Source organism: Notothenia rossii (genome assembly GCF_949606895.1).
Source record: "Notothenia rossii genome assembly, chromosome: 3".
Classification (NCBI taxonomy): domain Eukaryota; kingdom Metazoa; phylum Chordata; class Actinopteri; order Perciformes; family Nototheniidae; genus Notothenia; species Notothenia rossii.
The window spans coordinates 27,488,337-27,513,426 of NC_136901.1; the positions used below are offsets into that span (position 1 = coordinate 27,488,337).

General features: G+C 40.7%; 1 protein-coding gene across 1 annotated transcript in view; it reads left to right on the plus strand.

Annotated features, from left to right (window-relative positions):
- The window catches only part of pcxb (pyruvate carboxylase b), a 298,980-nt gene extending 281,779 nt beyond the window's left edge, over positions 1–17,201 (plus strand). The window contains 5 exon segments of the mRNA XM_079671136.1: positions 2,140–2,314; positions 3,267–3,340; positions 13,412–13,552; positions 13,841–13,942; positions 14,922–17,201. Of these exon segments, the coding sequence (XP_079527262.1) occupies positions 2,140–2,314; positions 3,267–3,340; positions 13,412–13,552; positions 13,841–13,942; positions 14,922–15,071 (642 nt within the window). The 3' untranslated portion in view covers positions 15,072–17,201.
- The last annotated feature ends 7,889 nt before the right edge of the window (positions 17,202–25,090 follow it).

The following is a 25,090-nucleotide window of genomic DNA, read 5'->3' on the forward strand; positions in this document are numbered from 1 at the left end:
ACGAACGCGCACATGGCCAATGAGGGCACGAGATAAGTTTGTGCACAGATGGAAGGCTGACAGGCAGGTAGGCCATCCAGTTACTTTAGCCGGGCCGGCTAAAATGATTGGTCGTGCTTTTTACAGTACTACGGCTTCCAGAGATGACATTTTTTATAGATTTTTTGTCAAAGCACTTTAGATATTCTTTGCTATCGGGATGTTAAGAGCATTCCATGGAATATAACAAAGATCTCGAGCCGGTTTCTCAAACTCACCTACCCCACCTTTAAGAGTAAGAGGAGAGAGGAAATAACCTTGAAGAAAGAATTTTCATTTGTGAATGCACACTCTTTCTCTCTTCTCACACAGTATCTGTCCACTTAAACAATCATACGGTGTCTTGGAGGACGGAATGTTAACGAGCAGCGCCTCCAATGAGCCGGCCATCTTTGAAGTGTCTTCCTCTCTCACACACACACACACACACACACACACACACACACACACACACACACACACACACACACACACACACACGAGTCAGCTATCTTTGAACTGTTAGCTCTGTGACTAATAGCATTGCATTGGGCCCTTTATCTGGAGATTTCTGCAATACACATGCGCCCACTAACACCCCTACACCTGACACATAGACAGAGAGTAGAACATGATAGCACACACACATTTGCAAACATCCCATGGATGTATGCAGAGCATGTGAGCACACAGGAGACTAACGGTCAGCTGAATGTTGGATTTGCTGCACACATGCTTAAAGTGCAAATGAGTGGAAACACACATGCAGATTACCAATGCTGTGCTTTGCATGTTAGCTTAGGTGACCATTATTTAAACCTGAATGAAGCTACAATAAATAGACACACACACATAGAGGTCAGTCGCTAAAGAAGCTGTGCTATTTGCTTTTTATTCTGTGTGAATAGTTCCAAGAAATATTTGCTGAAGTAACTCAATGGACTACTCCTCCCCTGTGTCATCAAAAGCTAAAAAAATATGTTAAAAACAAAACAGAAGCCTTTGGGCCAAATGTCTGTCTTGACATAATCTCTTCAGCCGACGTTATAAGTAGCCTCAGATTGATTTTCTATTCAAGTCGTGTCAGACCATCAACTGTGTGGGCAGATAATGCATCCCATCATTAGTTTTGTAGCAGCCTCCACTTTTCTTTCGTTCTCCTCTGTTTCTAAGAGGGAACCAGGATGATGGCTGGTGATATGCAGCAACACTGCAGTCTTCTTTGATTTGCTTTTGGCACTTTACTGGAGAGAAAAATATGAGATGGAGGGAACTAAAGTGGTTCACTGCAGATCTTAACACAACAGTGGTTTCACTTATATGCAAATGTGAAAACAAATAACTAGCATTTAGTTTCTTTTTCCCTCTGCTTCAAGTATTTCTCTTCCTCCCTTTCTCCATCTTGTAGCACTTCTGTGTGCATCTCCATCTTCCCCCTCTCACCCTGTCAGCAGCTTTTATCCAGTGGTGAAGTACCATGCAAGGTTTTATACATCCCACATGCTTTCAAGTGCTGTGGGGATACAACAACTGAGAAAGCATTCTGCAAGAGAAGGAATAAAAACGTTACATGATGTTTGTTTCCCCTTCCTGTAGCCCCCTCCAACGCAACTCTTAGCCTTTATTTCACCCGGTTAGTCCCATTCAGATTAAGGAACCATTTTACAAAGGACACCTAGCTGAGAACAGCAACAATATAGAGTTTCAATTCCCTCAAAATCAAGGTCACATGGCATTGTTTGAGACATGGATCAAGTTTATGGACAGAACTTTTATTGATTTGCTGCAACAAGCCAGTGTTTGTTAATGTTTTCGTGAGCCATGTCCTGTCATTGATTTATACTCCAGACACAGCTTGTGTTTCGCGTAACGATAGCGTTCTCTCTTTCTGTTCAACCTGCATCATCAAGCATTGTTGTCTTCGCACTTCTCAAGGCAGGTGGTTCAGAAAACAATGACGCAACTGTGGGAGAGAAAAAATCAAAAGAACATCCATATCTATTTCGGCTTAAAATATATAAATTCAAGCAAGCTTTGAAGTTTAAAGTCGGTCTGTTGATTATTTTCCCTGCAGAGAAACTAATCCTCTGCTCCCCTGTTCTCTCTTCTCTTCTATCCCAGGTGCTGAAGAATCTCCCTCGCATTGAGGGTCGCCCCGGCGCCTCTCTGCCCCCCTTCGACTTCAAGTCGCTGGAGGAGGGTCTGCGGGCGGCACACAACGATGAGATCACCCCCGAGGATGTGATGTCAGCAGCCATGTACCCCAAAGTGTTCCAGGAGTTTAAGGAATTTACAGGTGAGTGGGCAGACTTGATAGTTATCATAGCCATTATCTTCAAGTTCATGTTTAATCTTTTAGTTATTGCTCATTTAATCAAATTAGATCTGTAATTATAAACCAGATTGGGTTCATGGCTTTTGGTCTGGGTCTCCCTGCTCATTCTAACCTGTACTCTGAGGTACTTCCTGAGGCTTGGAATAAGCAGCCAACCGGTATTAAGGAACATCCAAGGTTAGCCATCAGGTAGAAAATGTTTTATTTGTAGTTTTATTTTCAGGAGAACAATCAGATGCTTCAGATTCAGGCGAGAGTGCAGTTGAGCCCCAAAGCCGTAACAACACCTGTCTCAGATGGTGCATTTGAATAATGCTCATAAGAAACCAGAACAGCAAGAAGTGGTGCTGGGGGGGGGGGGGGGGGAAATCAGCATAACCAGTAACAGCATTTTTAAGCAGGTGTGAAGTACACGCAGCCAGCAGCAGCAGCAGCAGCAGCAGGAGGCAGAGAAGCCTGTGATGTTGAAAGTTTAATAGAAATCCTTCTTCAGGAGTGGAATTTCAAACTTTACTGGGAGTTGTTTAAAGCTGTAACAGTTCCATTCAGCTGCCTGGATTAAAACCAGCTTAATTGTTGCTTCAAGGAGTCAGGAAATGTCAGCGTCATGTTACCTTTTAATGAGACGCTTTAATAGTGCAGACGTTCCTGAACTGCTCGGCTTCAGTCTGAACATAGCCTTGAAACAAATCTTAACCTCTAAAGTCTTTTCTAATACCGTTTCAAAATATAATAATAATTATAAGAAACTAAACCCTTGGGAATTCAGTGATTTCCTGTGAGCGAATGTCACTATCGTGTACAGTGTAAAAGAACAGACATGGAGTTTGAGACGTCGTTAACCAATAAAGATTTTCAGTTTGGGTCTTTGTCTTCTTTGCCGCTGATGTTTGTCTCTGTTTCTATTCCCCAGCTAACTTTGGTCCAGTGGACTGTCTCAGCACCCGGCTGTTCCTGGACGGACCCAAGATTGCTGAGGAGTTTGAGGTACACAACGCATACTGTACACACTAAGTACCATTTCTAGACCAGAACTTCAGGGGGGAACTCTGCACGATTTACAGATTAAGACCATTTCTAACAGATGGCAGATATGGAAGGACATGAGAATCCACTAGACAGCAAGCCTGTAATGAAAAGCTGTTGCATTATGGGAAGTGTTTGGGGCCTGACCTTTATATTATGAACTAAAGGTCAGGATATCTTTGCCTTTGCAGAACATATTTAGCCCTTTTTCTTTAAAAAACATGAACAGATGCCATGCTAACATTAACCATTTCATAATATTGCTTGAGAAGAGTGAACGCTTTTGATTTGTGTTCCAAAGTACAGACCAGAACTAATGCAGAATAAATGCACTTTTATAGCACATTTGTATTTATGCAAGCTAAAAATAAAGATAAAGAAAATGTACAAATGACAGCAAAATACCTTCACAATCAAACGTGAACAAGTGTGTACTCATTTATTGCATTAATTGTGTTGAAGGTCCCCTGAAGAAAAGGCATCATCAGCAGGATTATGATTTGATCAGTCACAGTTGATGACACATTGGGGAGTACAGAGATATTAACACTTTATTAAGGGGACACAAACTGTGTTTCTGATCCCTCCAGCCACAGGTTGGCCTCTCCCACAGACATGACGTATTGATTTTGTCGTAAGATGTTGGAGAATGGGCCGCTGAAAGGCACTGAGGGCCCATACTGTACTATTAGAGAGCAAAATATGACCTCACACATTTCAGAAGCTTGTGCCATTAGTTTGTTGTCCAACAGGGAGGCGGTTACATTTGCTTTGCACTCAAATAAATCAGGGGCACAGGAATGTATCAGTCTCTTAATGAGAGGATGTAAATTAGCTGTTAAATGTTCCCGGGGATATTGGCATCTAAGTAGGACAATTATTTAGAATCAGCAGGTTGGAAATAATGTTCAACATACGCGAAGATGCAGTCAGCAGAAATACTCCAAGATGTCGGCTGTCCTAGAAAGCTTCTCTCAGTCCAGGAGCGAGCAGGGTGGAAGTCGCAGTTTTTATCAGATAGTTCAGACAGAGGTTGAGGAGAATGACAGAAGTTACATTTTGACGAGCAAAACTCAAACTAAAGTGATTGTTCAGGTCCAGATTGAAGAGTGTGTAGAGACTAGTGACGGTAACCTTTGTGACAGATGTCAAAACCCAGATGTTCGATCAAAGAGACATTTCGTTTTTCTGCAGGAAGAGTCTGTCACTCAACATGTGATCAGAAAAGAAATATGCCTTTGTACTCTATTCAAAACTTTTTCCTAACTTTCAGATTAGGTAATGGGGAGGAAAACTACACACATGCAGAGTTGGAAAATCTAAAGGCTTTTTCGAGGCAACACTTCAGGTGTAAGGACAATGAATATACATATTATTCCATTAGGATTTAGCTCAACAGTAAACTCAAAACTGTTGTTCCATAATATTTGGCTGAGAAAAATAGTGTAAAAGCTGTTAGTAGGTTTCTAACTCAGTGTTTGAGACTGATCAGATGGCTGCGGTGTGAAGCCGTCAAACAGGAAGACGGGTCAGAGAGGATGGCTGTGACATTTTTAGCCGCGATCAGCCCCTCTTTAGATCGCTCTGTGGCTCAGACCATGATAACCTCCACAAAGAGGAGGCTACAGTTTATCATGGAGGTCGGTGTTGGTGAGATTCAGAGTGTGTGACAAGTGCGCAGCTTTTATGAATTAACGCTTATTAAGGATCGACCGATATGGCTTTTTCAAGGCCGATACCGATTATTAGTAATCAAGGAGACCGATAACCGATATTTGGAACCGATATACATTTGAAGTAAAATCTGAAAATCTTGGTGTCAAAATGTAGAATAACACAATTTCTTTGAAATGCCTTTTTATGTTTAATGAACTTTTCAACATCTTAAAACTGGCTTCTTCTCTGTGACCCTGAGTAAAGTAAATGAAGTTAAAATAAAAACTACTAAAACTTGTTCTGAACTTCTGATATTTGAGTCTCACTCATTTAATTTGATTTTTTTTTAAAGGCCAATACCGATAATCTGTAAAATGCGGAATAGCGGCCTCGATAATCGGTCGACCCCTAACGCTTATCGACTGCAGCTCTGTAGCAAACCTGCCTCTACGATTCCTAAAGTGGGCAGCATGATGTTGTTGATTGGTATTAATTATGAACTCTGTGCATGTTAAGCAAAAGGTAGTGGAGCTATCATTCTGAGTTGTTACTGAAATTCCTGGACTTTGTTTAGTGTGAGTTTAGGGATAACAACATTAGGAGAATATACAAAATACAAATGTATCCTCGTACTTGTAGAGCTATTTATTTATCTTGATTGGTTATGGTCTGTGTTATCTGAAGGTTATAGTTTTTGGATTAGGACATTTTTTGTTGATTTTTGAAGTATTTGGCGCATTGAGCACAAGAAGCTGAATAAATAGCACCCATTTCCCCTCAGTTTACATTTCTTCCATATTTTATTTTCATAGCTTAAATCAAAAGAAATTATTCATTGATAAAAAGAAACCCATGACAACATTAAAAGTAATTTTAATTATTTCCAACCATCTGTAACTTGCATCTCTCTGGAAAGTAGCTGCGTCAGATGGACAGTAGTGGCAAGAAGCAAAGTAACAAAACAGCGCAGCTCACAGATAAATGGTCTTCTATTGATGTGGGCAAAACCACAACCAATTGCCCACAATAAAAAAGACTGAAGACCTTTGCTGTATTTTCCCAAGGCTCCTAAGCTTCACTTCACACTCCTCCGTGTACCAGTATTATTTATAACCCTACTAAGACAACCTCATTTATTATACATTAGATTGTTTCTTACAATATTTTGTCTCATGAGTAGTGCAAAGATTGAACAGAGTGATTTGCACGGGCTAGAGGCCTCACGTTTGATTACGGTTTCATTTCACTGCAGCACGACGGATTCAGGCGTGTGCTAATTGATTTGATATTAGGCGGGACATGAGGAGCCCTGCTCTGCTGGCGCATTACTATCAAAGAATCAGGATCTGCATTGATTGCGCTAATCTGGCATCGACCCCAAAGGAGGGCAGACCCTAACCCCCCGCCCTCCTTTGTTGTAAACCCCCCCGAGTGTGTGTGATTAGAGACAATAGAAAGGAATGGTCAGATCACCGACCACTGATTTATAATACCGGTAAGTCTTTTTTAGCAGCTGTGGCAGGTTTGAAGCCACAGGTTGGTTTGTGCTGCTATGCTTCCTTTTAAAATGCTTACAACACTAAATAGTAAGGTTGAATAAATTGTTCTTGATTTCTAGTTCAAAGAGTATATTTATCAACACAAATTGCTCAACAAGCCACAAAACCCTTTACAGCTACAGTTGAGGTGGAGTATAAATACTCTTGATTTTCCAGCTTGCCAATGGCAGTATTGGCTTCCCTTGCTGTAAAAATTGATTTTCTAACGGTGTCTTATTTAAAGTGAGACACCTTGTTTTTAACCCGACTCACTTTGCGTGTTCTCCTCTCTAAATAGAAAACCTGTCATTCAGAAATTCCCCAAAAGCAAGACTGTTGTTTTGTTTTTCCAGCCTCACTTCTCACTTCCCCTCGCTGCTGTTTATCTCACTCCGTCACAACTGTTGTCACTTTCAGACGCCAGGACTTCTGCTCAGAATCCTTCACAGCTCAGGAACAAACATGATGGCGACTCCCTCCAGATCAGGTCCGATTAGCAGCACCAGACTGGAGAGGGATGAAAACATGTCAGAGAAAATCAGCCGTCACTTGTAGCGTTTCTGTTAGTTGTCTGCTTCCTTTTGAAGTGCAGAATTCCTCAAGGGCGAAAACAAGCTCCTATATTAATATAAAAATACATGCAGTAATAACTTTATTAATACAGCACTTTGAAGGAATGCAGTGAGGCATTTCAAATCTGAAATAAATCACATACAAATAAATAAGGCATATTGTAAGAAGAAAGTGCCAACATCTAATATTTAGTATTTCAAATGTCAGCCGTAACATTGTATGAGGCTGTTGTCATTTATTCCATAATTTTTTTTAAACTGATGCTTATACAAGTACTTGGTTCATACAGTGGGGCAAAAAAGTATTTAGTCAGCCACCAATTGTGCAAGTTCTCCCACTTAAAAAGATGAGAGGCCTGTAATTTTCATCCTAGATAAACCTCAACTATAAGAGACAAAATGAAAAAAGAAAATCCAGAAAATCACATTGTCTGATTTGCAAATTATGGTGGAAAATAAGTATTTGGTCACCTACAAACAAACACGATTTCTGGCTCTCAGAGACCTGTAACTTCTTTCTTTAAGAGCCTCCTCTGTCCTCCATTTGTTAACTGTATTAATGGCACCTGTTTGAACTCGTTATCAGTATAAAAGACACCTGTCCACAACCTCAAACAGTCACACTCCAAACTCCACTATGGCCAAGACCAAAGAGCTGTCAAAGGACACCAGAAACAAAATTGTAGACCTGCACCAGGCTGGGAAGACTGAATCTGCAATAGGTAAGCAGCTTGGTGTGAAGAAATCAACTGGGAGAAATTATTAGAAAATGGAAGACATACAAGACCACTGATAATCTCCCTCGATCTGGGGCTCAACGCAAGATCTCACCCTTGGGGGTCAAAATGATCAAAAGAACGGTGAGCAAAAATCCCAGAACCACACGGGGGGACCTAGTCAATGACCTGCAGAGAGCTGGGACCAAAGTAACAAAGGCTACCATCAGTAACACACTACGCCGCCAGGGACTCAAATCCTGCAGTGCCAGACGTGTCCCCCTGCTTAAGCCAGTACATGTCCAGGCCCGTCTGAAGTTTGCTAGAGAGCATTTAGATGATCCAGAAGAGGATTGGGAGAATGTCATATGGTCAGATGAAACCAAAATAGAACTTTTTGGTAAAAACTCAACTAGACGTGTTTGGAGGAGAAAGAATGCTGAGTTGCATCCAAAGAACACCGTACCCACTGTGAAACATGGGGGTGGAAACATCATGCTTTGGGGCTGTTTTTCTGCAAAGGGACCAGGACGACTGATCCGTGTAAAGGAAAGAATGAATGGGGCCATGTATCGTGAGATTTTGAGTGACAAACTCCTTCCATCAGCAAGGGCATTGAAGATGAAACGTGGCTGGGTCTTTCAGCATGACAATGATCCCAAACACACCGCCCGGGCAACGAAGGAGTGGCTTCGTAAGAAGCATTTCAAGGTCCTGGAGTGGCCTAGCCAGTCTCCAGATCTCAACCCCATAGAAAATCTTTGGAGGGAGTTGAAAGTCCGTGTTGCCCAGCGACAGCCCCAAAACATCACTGCTCTAGAGGAGATCTGCATGGAGGAATGGGCCAAAATACCAGCAACAGTGTGTGAAAACCTTGTGAAGACTTACAGAAAACGTTTGACCTCTGTCATTGCCAACAAAGGGTATATAACAAAGTATTGAGATGAACTTTTGTTATTGACCAAATACTTATTTTCCACCATAATTTGCAAATCAATTCTTTAAAAATCAGACAATTTGATTTTCTGGATTTTTTTTTCTCATTGTGTCTCTCATAGTTGAGGTATACCTAGGATGAAAATTACAGGCCTCTCTCATCTTTTTAAGTGGGAGAACTTGCACAATTGGTGGCTGACTAAATACTTTTTTGCCCCACTGTATGTTCTTCTCCATTTATGATAGATACATTTATGAAGACACATAACTGGAAATTGATTAAAAAGTGCTTTGTAGTACATTTGGTATAGACTATGTTGAGAAATGACTCGGATTATGTGTGTGCCTACAAGTAGAACACACCATGTGATGCATGTGGCAACTTTCTTTCTTACAGTCCTATATTTCTGTCCCTGCTATCTCTCGTTAAATATTAATGACCTCACACTTGTAGATATATATCACTGGGGAACATTGAGTTGCCCTTAGTCTTGATTTGTTGAGTTTTTGTTGATATGATGTACTGTGTTAGAGGCTGTGTGAATGGAAGCAAAGCATTGTTGTTAAATAAACACAGACAGGTATGTGGGTGTTGGGAAGAGCCAGAGTGACCAACACAATCGGTAATTATTCGGTGCTTATTAGAAGCATATTTCTTTGCTCTCATGCGTGGTGACCTTTTGCAATTTTGACAGCTTTGTTTGTTGGCATTGTTAAAACCGAGAGAAGAGCCCTGAGGAAAGTAAATTTCTCTGCTACGAAAACAGTTTGTCAGTTTAAATACAGGAGAGTATAAAGCACTCCATACTCTTCCTACTGTTGAGTGCACATGTCAGCATTGTTGGTGTAATCTCCCACACCTTCCTGTACAAAGGTAAACAGAAAGTGTAATGCAGCCTAACAGGGTTTTGTAGAGGATTAATGTGCAACATGGCAGCTGAACGGCCTGCATCACAAAATGAATGGGTTTCAGAAGAGACACAAGCCTTTGTTGGTGTTTGTGATAAATCTGCAGTGACAGCCACAGTCCATGACAGATGACTCCGCTGAACATTACCATCCACACGGTTACCTGTGTATTTGGAACAAAAATAGTTTTGAGCTCTTGGTGTCTACCGTGTGAAGCACGCAGTGGAAATCTTTATCGAAACAGATTCAAGCACCAAATCTTTTCTGAGCACTGAGCTAGACCTAAAGCCCTGAGTTGTTGATGTTGTTGGAAGTAGATATAAAAGCTTTCACTGTAATCATTTGGTATTGGTAAGCACTTCATTTCAAGCCTGTTGCAAATCCACTGCGAGAGCCTTATCAGAACTCCGAGCCAGGAAGATTTCGGTTACTACTGAGTGAGTGTGTGGGTAAACACAACGGCTACCGCTTTGTAATGTTGTATAATCACATGAAAGAATAATTCACCTCCAAAATGATCCCTTATAAATCAATTACCATTGCATCTTGAGAAGTAAAGGGGTCTGAGTTTAACAACAGAAAAACGATATGAAAACATCTCTTTGCAAAATGTCACACAACCTATGCAGTATAATCCAAACCGAATTGAGTGAGTCCTATGCTCACGACTTCAGCATTAAGAGTACTACCCCGTTTACTTTCATTCATCAAGAGTTTTCTGCATTTTTTTCTTCACAAAGGTATTGTAACTAGGGGTTAGACTTTGATATACAGTTGAACATTTAAATTCCATCATTTCTGTAATGATTCTGAGTTGTATATCACCACATTCGCCCATGTATGAATAGCCTTTTAAAGGATCAAAAAACACTTTGTAACTAAAGTATCTGAGGGCCATTTGAGGGCATACACATATGAATGGATGACAGGTCCACCCATCGCTGTCCTTCACCCCCCCCACACACACACACACACACACACACACACACACACACACACACACACACACACACACACACACACACACACACACACACACACACACACAGGAGGTGAAAAAGACATCAACCTAGCTGGCATGTGCTGATGACTCGGTGTGCTATTAATCATGGAAATATAAACAGATTTCACAAACGTGGAGCCAGTCATACACACCCTGTCAGTGCTAATGTGCACCGACACCAACACATGGCGCTGATCTCATTACTCTGTCACTGACAACACGCGTCATTAATGAAGTCAGATCGGAGGCATACTGGGAAACTTGTTTCAGATGTTTTATAGCAGCAAAAGGTTAAGCAGTTAAATATGACATGAAAAGCTCTGCGCTGGAGGGGAACAATCTGCGAAGAACTGTATATGTTGAATCCTTTTAGTGCCGTTTGTTTAAAAGGTGAGGTTAGGAAGTGACACATCGGCAAGTGATCAATAATCATGACTTGAATTTGACCTTGAGTCTGAGTTATATCTCTACTCTATTATTTGTTAAATGACTGCTTGAATGTTTTGGTAAAAAATCTTAATGAGCCGTGGAATTGGACCAAAAATGAATAATTAAAGCCGACTGCCGGGGAAGGGGTTGTCCTAATGCAACTCTGCTGTCATAAATATCAACAAGTGCTCTGAAGTCGTGTTTTAGCTCCGTTTAAAACTAGCTTACGTACAAACGGGTTCAACTTAGGCAAAAACACCCTTAAAAGCTTCATAAATGTTGTGCAACTTTTCAAAGAGGTGCATACTGTATATTTCATGTGAGCGGTTGTGAGGAGATGTAGTGTTGTGGTTGAAGACAGTCGGAAGGGAAGGCAGTTGTGTTTTTTCGGCTGCCAGGAGATTGACAAAACCTTATAAGTTGGAGAGAAACAGAGAGATGAAGATTGAGTGCCAGAGAGAGAGCAAAGGCATGCAAAGAAAGCTTTTGTTACCAGATACTGAGTGAGGAAAATAGATGAAGAGTCACAGCTTCCACAGGAAGAGAGATGCAGAATGAAATTGAGATCAATACATACCTGCAGCAGAGTGTATTTCCGTCTTCGCACTGAGACTTAGTTTGGAATATCAATGGAGACTCAGCAGCAGATATGCCAATGTGAGAAACAAAAAAGATGAGAGGGGAAGGGTCGACTGACACAGACGGATAAAAGAGAAGAGAGGCAGAAGGGGCCAGATGAGGGAAATTAACAACGGCATGACAAACAGTGTGGCTCCAGAAATGGGGAGAAAAATAACAATACACAACGGAAAGCTGACACACGGGAGGACTGACAAAGAGAGAGATTGAAAGCCTGGCAGGGAAAGTTGGACAAATGGAAGGATGGAAAAAAAAACGAGTGTCCGACCGGTGAGATGAGATATGAGGCGAGGCGTGAGATAAATAGCACAGTGGCTGGTGTCAAAGGAAAAACGCAGCAGTGACCAGAATGATATGAGGAGGGAGGAGAGAGGGCTTAGTCTTGAGACTAACTAACAGAGATTACAGGTGGACTGAACTCTGGAGAAGTGTTTTGTCTCGTTGTCTCTCGTTGTCCTTGTCATACTCTCGTTGATGTAGCATTTATCATGAAGTGGGTAATTAGCGGTTTTTTAAACCAGGCTTAAAAAATGTTTATTTCTTCTGTAAATTTGGGCGTCTCATTTATTGGTTTATAGAGATTGTTCCCGATAGAGCCAACCAACAAGGCGCCATTCGAGGCACTGCAGCTTTGGCATAGGTTATCCATATTTCAACATCAGGACTAAAACTAGATGATGTTGCCTTTCCCGAGGCCAGTGTTGCATTCTTTGCTCCTTTGATGGTCCGTTTAACAGGTTCTGTTTCCGAGTTGTTGTCCACCTGTCAGAAACTACATTTTCTGATTATTCAGATGCCACATGAACACAGCACACATGCGTAGTGTAGTCAGTTAAGTTATTGATAGTTGACATGTTTCATGTCCAATATTTGCTCTTTTTGAACATAATGTTTTGGTCACATAACAAAGGAAAAGGCACATTTTGTATTATAAAATGAATGATGGTTGGATTCCATTTAGCTTTTTCTTCAGTTTCCTTGCGTTGAGTTCATGTCTCTGACTTTAAGCAGTGCTCATATGAATACCTTAGTCACAATTACAACTGAGAAACTCTGATCAATGCAAATGTTTAAATAATCATATGGCCTGCCTAAAAAACAAACGTATAGAAGCTTAAAATCACATTGAAACTCTGCCATCCATGTTATTAGAGACACCTGTGTTTTTCCTATTCTGAGTATATTATCTTTGAGAAAAAGCCTGTTGGAAAGCTTCCCATTTTTCACTCAATGTTTAATAGATTGAGATAAATTAGATTTCTGGACAGTTAAACACAAATGGGTAGCTGATAAGAGCAGATGGCCGCACATGTTATGCAGTTTATTGGTGTGAAATACAGAGATAAGATGCCATTAAACATGTATTTAATTGGTACTCATCAATCTGTCTAAGTCTCTTCTCCTTCACCAAGAGCATGCTGTGCAACACTCCAGCTCAGCGGGAGAGAAACATTGTGCTCAACTCGCTCCACTAACTTGACTTTTTATTTTCACCAAGCTCTGCATCTCTTTGACTGCTTCAGCTGGACTCGTGTGCTAGGCACTCATGTTTTCATCTTAATATTCTAACATAATCTCATTTGTGTCCCACCTCTCTCTTCTTCCGGCTCTCTCTCTCTGGCCCTGTTCCTCAGGTGGAGCTGGAGAGAGGAAAGATCCTGCACATCAAGGCCCTCGCTCTGGGGGACCTGAACAAGGCAGGCCAGAGGGAAGTCTTCTTTGAACTGAACGGACAGCTGAGATCTGTGCTGGTGAAAGACACTGTCGCCATGAAGGTACACAGAGGGGGGGGGGGGCATAGGTTGTTGGCTGGATAAATGATGGATGAGGGAGAGATGGGATATGTATCTCTGCAGGTGAATAATGAATGGATGGAAAAGGGAGAAGTGAAAGAAATGATATCCTCTACTAGAATCCTGACAGTGCACAGGTGTTTGTATTGAGACCAATGAGCAGTGTAGAGGATGCAGAGCACAGAGGTCTGTTCCAATGTCCCGTGAGTCGTTGGCTGAATGAATGACTGGACAGATGATGCATGAAGTCTCTGTTTGTCCTCCACCCAGGAAATGAAGTTCCACCCCAAGGCTCAGAAGTCTATCAAGGGTCAGGTGGGAGCGCCCATGCCTGGAAAAGTGGTGGAGGTGAAGGTGGAAGTTGGATCCAAGGTGAGTCTATCATCACATCTCATGACTTTAACTCTACAAGTGCAGACAGTTTGCTTTTTATTCCATCTCCACCCTTAGAGCTGCTTATTTAAATCCTCATAGTGCTAAATCAAACTGTATTTTATGAAGGTCTTGTTATTGGTCACCTACTTATCCAACATTAAGAGAGTTTGGAATTAAAAAGAGGTTTTTAATTAGAATATATATTATATATAAATAACCTGTTTATATATCTAACACAAATATGCCTGCTGGTTATCAGTACAGCTACAAAAGCTGCTCATTGTTGGTTTCCTCTCTTTGGACAATTCATAAGATGCTTTGTTATGTAAAAAGGCAAATCGTCAGAGATTATACAAAAACCAAACTCCCATAATGTTACTGAAAGTCTGATTTGAGTCATAAACTGTCCGATCGATATATGTGCTGCAACCATAGACTGTATACATAAAGGCTGCAACTCGTGAATATTTTCATTATAATTTAGCCCATTATGTTCTAGGTTAATCATGTGGTCTATAAATGGTTTGTTAGTAGTAAAACATTTCCACATCTTGTTAGTCCAAAACTTAAAGATTTTAACTTATATGATATTAAACAGAAAATGCAGGAAATCTCCATATTAGAGAGGCTGCTATTTTGAATGATTAATCACTTAAATTAATATTTTTCAACCAGGTGAACCAATGATTGCAGCTCTACACCTGCATAGCTTGTGATGCTTACAACACTTCAAGATAAACTTTTTAACACCTTAACTACATGCATGGATCATCTTATTTCTTTGTACTTTTAGTGAACCTCACAGTCAATTGTATGGGTTGTATGTAAGCTAGTAGGCTAATATGCTAAAGTCCCACTTGCATATGTTCTAAAGTGTGTCCTAAGCTCGTGTCTGGTTTACCTCTGTCTACAGTGCAGTTCAGTGATCTGTGCATTGTCAAGTGTTCTTAATGCTCTGACCTGTGTTTGTGATAAGGTGGAGAAGGGGCAGCCGCTGTGTGTCCTCTCTGCCATGAAGATGGAGACCGTGGTCAACTCCCCGTTAGCCGGCACCATCAAGGCGGTGCATGTCAGGGCTGACGCCTCCCTCGAAGGAGGCGACCTGATACTGGAGATTGAGGAATAGAGGGAGGTATTAAAGTCTCTGAATGATGAGCGGGGGGGGGGGGGGGGGGGGGAGGGGGAGGGAGGTAAAAACACTTATCTGTTGCACACAAGCTGCACACAACGCGTTGGTGTAAATAGATTATCTGACAATCCTGATACATGAATCTGATGGGGATTCCTTAATGAACTGTACCACTAATAGAACTATATTATCTCTTAGGCGTGGTGATTAGTATCTCAGCACATCTCTTAATGTCCTGTCAACTTGTGGAGAATAACATATCTTAGAAAGACCTATATTTGAATTGTTATACATTCCATTACTTGCTAATCTCACTAGTCTTAAATGTGATGTACTACAAACTGAGCTGATCATGTGTAACTAACAGGGTTCTAACATCTACTTGCAATTAAATGTCACAATTTCCATTGATATGCTGTTGATGTTGCTTAATATATTCAAAGTTTGTAGATGAAACTTTATATTAATGTTTTTCTTGGGTTAGTACAAGAACTATGTATGCTTGCCTTGGCATTACTGATCTCTGAGCGTCACTGACTTTTGTAGGGTAAACATGTAATACTGTTCTTTAGAAAGATAATGAAGCACACATCTTACGGAAAATAAATACAAATATTAACACAATGAGAGAAGCACAACAGATCAAAGCACTGTTTCAGGGCCAGATGTTTAAAGTGTTTTGCTACTGTATCAGAAATAGTAGATGTTTTACTTTTGGAAAGATCTTCGCTGCTGATGGAAATGTTTCCCCATTCACAGTCTTTAAATCCCATGAAGCTGTCGGCCATTTTGGAGACAAGCTAACAGGATTAGTCATGTGATTTTTTTGAAGTATATCTAAAACCAATTGAGCTCTATCTGCTGGATTTTAAAAGTGTTAAATCACAGGCTGCTAAGGTAACTTTCTTTTAGGGTCTCTGATTTCAGAAAGCTTTCACAGCGCAGCTCGTCCATCTTTTAATAACCAGGAGAGATTATGGTGAACGGTCTTCTGACTGCAAGGGGGTTTTAAGGCTAGGTGAAAATGGGATTACATGGTGGTGTAATGGAGGCGTGTGGTGGTATTTTCTGCGGCTCTGCTGATGGATTTTTAAATGAATTCTCTGTCAAATGATGTGAAATTAGCCGGACTAATAACAGGCTCTGGAGACTACCAGTAGCAGTGCTCGGCTTTATATTTCTAATGTGTGTGCTTGCATAAATTAGTGTGGCTGTGTGCAAGCAAATTCACAAGTCAACCAGTCCTTAAAATAATGCACCTCGAGAATTAAATACCTCCAAAAAGCAATTCAATATTCATAATAACACGCACTGATGCAAACATATTTGTACTAACACTCCCAGCCCTTCTGCTGCCTAGATACAAACAAACACACCTCTCAGTGGTGTTGCGCGGATGTCAAACATTACAGTTCCTGAATTTAACTGACAAGATTCAACCGATTCCACAAATGCCAGACTTCTCAATTATTTGGATGTCTTGAACCTGGAAGTGATCAATGCTAAATTGAATATTTCGCCACCCTGACCACCAGTGAAAGTAGATAAATAATTTGCTCACATAGTAATGACAGTAGGAAAGAAAGCGTCACATCTCCCTGTTATGCAGTGAACGAGCAGAAAATATATGACAGCCTACTTTCCCCAAACATCAATACAGCTTTGATGGACTAATCAAAGCACACAAATAAAGTTGAACTGTCCCGGCATTTTTGCTCCATTACCTCTGAGAATGAAACCCCCTTCTGAACGATGCGTCTATACTAAGCAGTGACACTATGTAGGTACGAAACTCAAACGTCTTCTCGCTCTCCCAAGCCCCCTGTACTCCTGGCTTTATCAATCTGAATTAACTACTGGAATTGTATGAGTGTTTTCAACCAGCTGTTGCAAAATAATGTTAAGTTTCCTCACTCGTCCAACCACCTTTTCATCTCGTCTTTCTTCTCAACAGTGTAAATGTTCACATGTCAGATGGTTTCCTCTAATGCAATAATGTACTGAATCGCAGTGTTTCTCTGTCTGAGCCAGCTGTGATTGTAACAACCATGTTTCTGAAAATGTACTGCTGTTATTGTCTGAGATAAAAAAAAAAAAAGAATAAATGGTTGGAAAAAAAGCACATAACTGGAAATATTCTTTGTTTCAGAGAGAGATCCACGTCATTAAAGTGTTTTAGATGTAAATTGTTGCACAGAGTATGAAAAGAGGTGAAATGTATTTTTGCTTTCATTTGTTTTACTAAAGTAAACACATTCACTCTCAGTTTAGCAGATGTGACTGCCTGGAGATACAAAATGTCTCCATTGGATTTCCCTCAAAATATTCATGACAGAGTTTTTTGAATTTCTTACTTTTCTTTTATACTACTTGGGAATTTTACATTTTAGTTTATTCATTTCCATCTGCTGTAGCAGTTTCAATATTAGTCCTAGGAAAGCTCAAATTAAAGATGTATCTGTTGTGTGTATTAAATTTTCTACACAGTGGGCAAAGAAAGGCCGGCTTCACTGGAAGGTTTCTAAGAACAAATGACTCCCTCACAACCTGTATGATCAACTAATGGCTCATACTTTTTACGTGCTCTGCTATGTGTTTTATGCATTTATTTGGCACACTATACTGTGCCCTTTTGTCAGATTTTTGACACATTTTAGACTTACTATACTAAATCTAGTTTTTTGCCTATTTTCAGCACCATATACTATGTAGTTTTATTTTTTTCTTACATATTTTCAGCATCCTAAACTGTGTTTATGCAAAAAAAAGCCACAGTATAAAATGTCGAAAATATGCCATAAAACGACGTAGTATAGAATATCAAAAATTTGAAAAACAACTGCATAGTAGTATGTCATAAATATGCAAAGAAAAAGTCAGAGTATAGTATGTCGTAAATATGCATTAAAGAGCATGTATGTCGAAAATATGAAAAAAGCCATAGTATGTCCAAAATATGCCTTAAAACAACATATGCTGGGGTCTTCCATTATCAGAGTAGCACATGATAACAAAGGCCCAACTGTGAATGCGTACATGACTGGATGTATGATTAGCTAGAAGAGCATCAGGACTAACATGATGATTCAGCCTCTATGGAGATAGGCATATGACAGGCATGATCATTTCTAACGTGGGCCTCAGCTAATCTAAACAAAACATTGTATACTGCCCTGAACCGGTATTCCTGCATTTTGTGACTGTGTAACACCCTCGAAAATATTCTTCAGGTCCTGTGTGGATCTAGTCAAATGCATCACCGTCCTAAGCCATGTACGATATGCCTATCAACACTTTGTAAACTGCTACTGCAAGAGGCCGGGGATAGAATCTGTTATGGTGCCAGGTTATAAGAATAGCTCTTTGTCATCATATTAAATCACAGGGGTAACAACGGATGTAACGACCCGCTTGTTATCTGACTTGAGTGACTGCTTGATTAATAACGATATAATCACATTTGCATATGTGAATAGAGAAGATGACAGTCTGCCTGCTACTGTATGACCTTGATTGGTTTGCTGATTTCACCTCAAATAAACATAATGGGATCTTAATTCACGACATTCAACAGAGGATTTCAGCTGAGTGGAAACCTTCCTTTTTAAAAATTCTAATTGAGATTATCAAGGCTATTTCCACCAATCACCCAGCTGTCTTTCCTCAGTTTATGTGCATTTGGTATAGGTTACATCTGCAACTGCCCATCTGTTCTATGCAAAAATAATGCTTATGTTGGTACCCTTGCTTCAATAACTATTTAAAAGTCAAGTGAAACATTAAATCCAAGCATATTTCCTGTTGCTTCACACGCTGTCACGCTGTGTGCAAGATGCAGACTGTCAATGATTGGTGTGCGTTAAACACAACAACTACAGAGTGTGAAGTCCTCTCTAATGAGGCCTCTCGTTTGTGTTTCACATGAATATTTATGCTGTAATAACTAGGACATAAATGGACAGCTACCTACCCGATTTACATAAACAGATTAGTCCCATGGCAAAATATATTATATTTAGAGAACATTTGTGATTATTGTAAAGTAACTTGAGAAAAAGAAACAAAGAAAATCAATTATGTATCGATAAAGCCTCACAAAAAAAGTGAAATGTATTTTGTAGACATCCAGGTCTGCTGTCAATAGATATTATCACTATTGATTGATCTGTTTTCTTTTTCTTTTGAATGATTACAGATAAATCTAGATAATACAATTAATGTAGAATTGTATTTCTCAATCAATTGTTAATCTGGGTCGTTGCAGTTAAAGTTACAGTGCGCGCTTCAGATAATTGAGCGACAGAAATAGTCAGCCTCCAGCCAGCTCCTCAGAGAGAAGCTGACAGCATTGGGCCACCTCCAGATAAAACCATGACTTGTAGCTCTGCCTTTTTCAGCTGATTCTTTCCTCATAAAGGTCAAGGACCTGCTTTGATGGGGGTCTCAACATCAGAGCAGAAGCAAACGTTTTCATTTCCCTGGGTCAGGATGTCATGGACCAAATGTCTTATTTGGATCTCAGACTGAAACTGTTTAATAAGTCCTGCCTCTAATCCATAAATGAGAGCCAGAGTTCAAATCCCCTGTGTGGCTTTGTCTTTGCTCATCCCTTTGCCTGCTTTACGAAGGTCCAAATGAACAGCAAATAGCCACTAGGGAGAGCTGGGAAGTCTTGGCAGCTCGGCGTGTCAAAACTGAAGAAGCTCTGTGGGATGTTGGAAGAGCTGTGCGGCAGCAGCTGGCAGAGGAGCAACTATGTCTAACCCAGGCCTGAGTCTCTTACACGGGCCACAGGGGTCCGCTGCTGTGCTGAGGGGCGGCTCTGATACCTTTGCTGCTGTGCCATAATCCCTTCAGTGCTTGCTTTGCTGCTTTCTTTACTGTAATCCTCCTGCCTGAATAAAGAGAGAACAGACGAGGAGGAGGGGCTACAGCGTCTCGGCCAGACGGGACGTCCCCTGTCCCTCTCTTAGGATCCTTGTCAATCAGCACCATCAGGATCCTCTCCATAAAACACAATTCAATTCTTTTTCTGCACAAAAAATATATCAAACTTATAGATTTTAATCAAGAAATAAAATGTATGCTTAAAAGCATGCTATGGTCAGATGTTTAAATAGCAAAACATTCCGATCACCATTGTGTGAAAGCAAACATTTAATGATATGTCAAAAACGCAGCGAAACAGCATCGAACACACGTTACAAATAAGGTCTCGTAAGCACTAGCTCGCCACGTGTGGTCCACCGCTACTGTATCTCCATTCCTTTGCCATTACTCCAGTCATTTCTCAAAGATTGCTTCTGGGGACAATTTTCCACCTGTCTGAGATCAGAGTCCAGGGGCTTGCAGGGCAGTTAAACCCCCCGCCCTGCATGTCCTCACTGAAACACCTGACCGCATATCTAGCCCACATTTGGCTCAGCTCAATTTCATAATGTGGTGATCTGATAACTCACCAGGGCACATGTCAGTCATCATGAGCAAGGTTAAATACCAGGAAACAGTGAACTCTCCGCCTGTACTCTCCTCCTTGTGTCTTACCTTCATCATTAAACACCATCGAGCAGAGAAGCGCCTCACAAAGCCATAGGCCACCTTACCAGTGATGAGTTAACAATGCACACATCAATTAACTGGACAGATCAATGCTGCATGCTGACAAATTCACTCTAATGAATGCATCGAATGGTAGCCAGCAGCTAGCTGGACATGGATCATTTCCTGTCACCCCTTCAGACTCAATCTCAAGCCCGTTTGATGCTACAGCTTAGACACTCTGTTGATGTGAGTGTCGGCATGAGAGGAGAGACTCAGGTTGTGTTCATACTGCATCTGTGTATGTGATGATGAGACACCTCACCTCATCAAGTACTGAAACTGGTTTAGCCTCAGGTGTCAGAAAGGGCATAAACACACACATGCATGTACAGCTGAGCTTTTTTCAAACACACAGCAGCTTTAAAAGTGTGTGTTCCCATGTGTCCGAGCATATGTGTGTGTGCGTGCGAAAGTGTGCCCTCTCGTTGTCACTATGAGCTTAAAGCCTTCCAACTCGAAATCAAAGCACTGCAGCAAATATAAGAGAGAAGCTGAAGAGCAGAAACAGAGGCACACACACACACACACACACACACACACACACACACACACACACACACACACACACACACACACACACACACACACACACACACACACACAGTCAGACGGCGAGGATTCACTGCGACAGAGGAGCGGCTCAAACTGCGACACACTGCCAGACAGGAATTAAGGAATTAGAAAGCAAAGAGAGGAAGAGGACCAAAGAAGGAGAGCAGCAAAATCACCCGTTTTTTATTTACGTGCGCAAAAAACACGCCGTCAATCATCACGTGTATTTGTGAAGAGAAACATTCTCCTCCTTAGTGTCAGAATATTGCACTGTTACCGTGGCAACAGACATGTTCAGGACAAAAGAGTGTGTTGTTCCTAAAACACAAACAGTCCAAGCGGATTCTTCTTTTACATAAACATGTTAATGCGCCTGAGAAGATAGGATTATATGCAGGGTAGAGTCACTGAGTCAGGGATAGTGTTTATTTACGTCAGAAGAAGTGATGCGCTGTAGCTTTGAGTAATGACGGCTTATCCAGGCAGAGCATGTGAGCACAGCCTCAAACCTTCACCTGCATCACACATTTGCTCTCACATCACAGCTCAGAGGATCCCACTGAAAGGTCTTCCAGCTGGAACATGCTGCCGTTTGAATGAATGGTGCCTCCACGTGTCTCAGGCAACCATGCAGGACTTTTCGTGTTTGAAATCCCCGTTCATGTTGGTGCTCCTTATTTCTACATACACAACAATGAGTACTACAACCTCACTGCCACTCAACTGCCTGGTTTAACAGAATCTTTTTCCAGTGTAAGCATTAAGCTCATGTGTGTCCCTCAAGTTGCATGTTGATTGTTTCTTATCAGGCTGCTCAGATTTCATCAGTGTCTTATATCATAAATGCAGAACCACACATCAAACCAAAATGTGTCATTGTGGGTTAGGGTTTATTTAGGGTCCTGACTAAATCAGGTAAATTAATCAATCTGAAAATACTGTTGTTGCACTGTGGTGTGGACAGGAAAACTGAACATTTCCACAAATGTTTTAGAAGTTTTCTTTAAAGAAAAACGAAAAAAATCTTGCCAACATTAGCTGTAATGTACAATGCTGTTTACTGACGAGAAAAGAAGGGAGGACAACAAATGTAACATTTTATGAACTTCTGAAAAACAGACCTCAGGCCTCATTTAATAATAATCAGGTCAAACAGTGACTCCCTTTCACCTGCCTCTGCATCAGAGGAATAACAATTCATATTGGTTGGAAATTATGCCTAAAAACAGAGGAGGTTAGGATGGGAGAAAGTAATTAAGACGTTTGCAGGAAGTAATGAGTCGCACTAACAACAACTGAAACCTATTGTTTTTTAATGTGAGACACTGTTACTGTATAATATTTCGCCTGTCCTCCCATTGTAAGCATGATGTCATTTTCAGCTTAATGTGGCTTAAGATGGTTGGACTGGAAACCTCTTAACACCTCTCCTCACTATTCATCCACAGCTGGATACAAGACGTTCACTAATCTGCTCTAAGACCTGTCAGAAGTCTTATCCCGGTAATAAACACTTTAAGTAGCAACAGGTGAGTCTCAAGTGGATCCAAAAATACCTTTAAATTGCAACACTTAAAAAAATAACTCCAAGAAGGCATCAGCATGCTCGCAGATGGGTGATATAACACTTGACTGAAAGAACTCTCCAAAAGAAGTCGCTCGTGTTTTCCAGGATTGAATAGTAATGGTTATTACATGCAATGTGTTGGCTCCATCCTTATCTCTTCCTCATAAAAAGGATATGAGATCAAAACTGTCCCTACATCTCTATTAAGACCATTTTAATTTTGTGGGAATTTTATCTTAATAGAAGCTTATCTCGTACATAACTGCTTTCCATACATCTATAATTAAGATTGATTTCTTGCCCTGCATAACATTATTGATTCCTTCACAGCCTGGCACTATTAAATAAATTGTGTGACTGACGGTATCAAGCAAGGTGATAAAAAGCGTCAGAGACAAAGCTCAGATAACACTTTGATCCAGATGAAACTGGAAAAGGAAATAAGTGAGTCATTTTTCTCCTACATCATACGAAGGCCTACGGATCGCGTTAGTACGGAGAAGAGGGACGCAAAAACTAATATTTAGAACAAACAAGCATGCTTCTATTGTTTAAAAAAATCCAATTGTTCTATTGGAAATACTATTCTTAAAACACAGACATAATACCTTGTTATAAATCCACATCTATACAACTTCAGTATTATCCAAACCCAACATCTGAATGAAATCAATTCAAACAAACTGCCAAAAGAGATGCATGCCTGTCTGGAGATGTCAGATGATTGGATAAATAGATTGGTACTGTATACAGCCCTGACTGGAATCAATAACACTTCTAAATGCAGCCTCAGTGGGATAAATCGATGATCTTTTGGAAATGATTACTTTAACAAATATATGAAAGGATATGGTTTTCCGATCATTTGTATGCAGCCCACCAATGAAGTAGAGAGGGTAACTTTCATAAGGAGAGGAATAACACATGCATCTCAACGGACCAGGCTTCACAGTGGGTGAGGAGCAGGTGAGTTTCTATCAGCTGCTCATTCAGGTTGTTCCTCACACAGAGCATCAACTCACATCACTCTCCATTAGTCTTACTCATGACTGTGGATCAGACACAAAGACTCTGTTCAAAACGTCAGGGCAGCTGTCTGGCTTTGCAGGGGTTAAAGGGTTACAAATATAGCTCGGGGCTGTGCAATGTATCTGTGTATTGTAGGCTAGCTTTGTAAAATGGGGAGAGATCTGATTCGTTTTTATTTGCCAACTGAATGTAAAGTCAACATTAAAAATCTGATATTTTTCTTAATTAGCTCGAGATCATTGAAGGGGCACACACACACACACACACACACACACACACACAGTGGGCTGGTAAATTAAACACCCTCGTTAAGATAACCTCATGACCCAGCAAATAAATATGTGGTGCATGTCGTCAGGGTGTGTGCGTGTTTAACAGTCCCTGTGGCAGCCTGCATCCCTCCCACTCTGAGACTAAACACTTGTTCTAGCAAAATAAAATGAGTAGCTGACTGCATTAAAAATGTATTATGCAATATTTTTGGTCCTAACAATAAATGAAATGGCTCAGTGTGATGTGAAAGGGTCACTTGCGTTGAACCCATTTAGATGTAATATTCTTCTCCACTGGTGCTGCATGTAGCTTTCAGCCACATGTTGATATGTCTGGCTGGTACACAGAGAATCACCCGTAGATAAAATCATTAGCAGACATTTACAGCACAACATGTCATAACTTAACAGAATTGCAGGACTGCGTTTCTTTGAGTACATTTCACAGTGTTTGTTTGCCGTTCATGCTGTCAGGAATTAACACAGCTTTGAGGAAATTATTTGAAAGTAACTGCTATTGACACGCAACACAGAACACGGGAGCATTGTTCATATTCTTGCTCACACAGAAGCCTTTTCTGATCTAGCAACCTCTCAGTATTTTCCCCTTTACTCAGGAAGAGTCCGATTTCCTGCAGGAACTCGAGGGCTTTGCCACTTTGACGTAAACGTGTTGTTTTGGGGCATTTTGCTGTAACAACTGATGCTGTTATTTTTCCTGGCAGGACAGCCTCAGAGGTAAATTACCGTCTGATTTATAGGTTTTTCTGACTGATGCAGAAACAGTTCTCTTCTGGTTGAATGAGCAGACGTTACTGCGCCCAGCAGGGACAAGCCTCCACCTACTGCTGTGAAGACAAACCATATAACTACTCCAACTGCAAAGAGGTAAATACATGTGAACATACTTTTCAAGGAGAACTCAAAGAAAAATACTCACTGACAAAAGGCTGTTGTAAACACTGTATTAATAAAAAGAGAATTTAAAGCCCCTG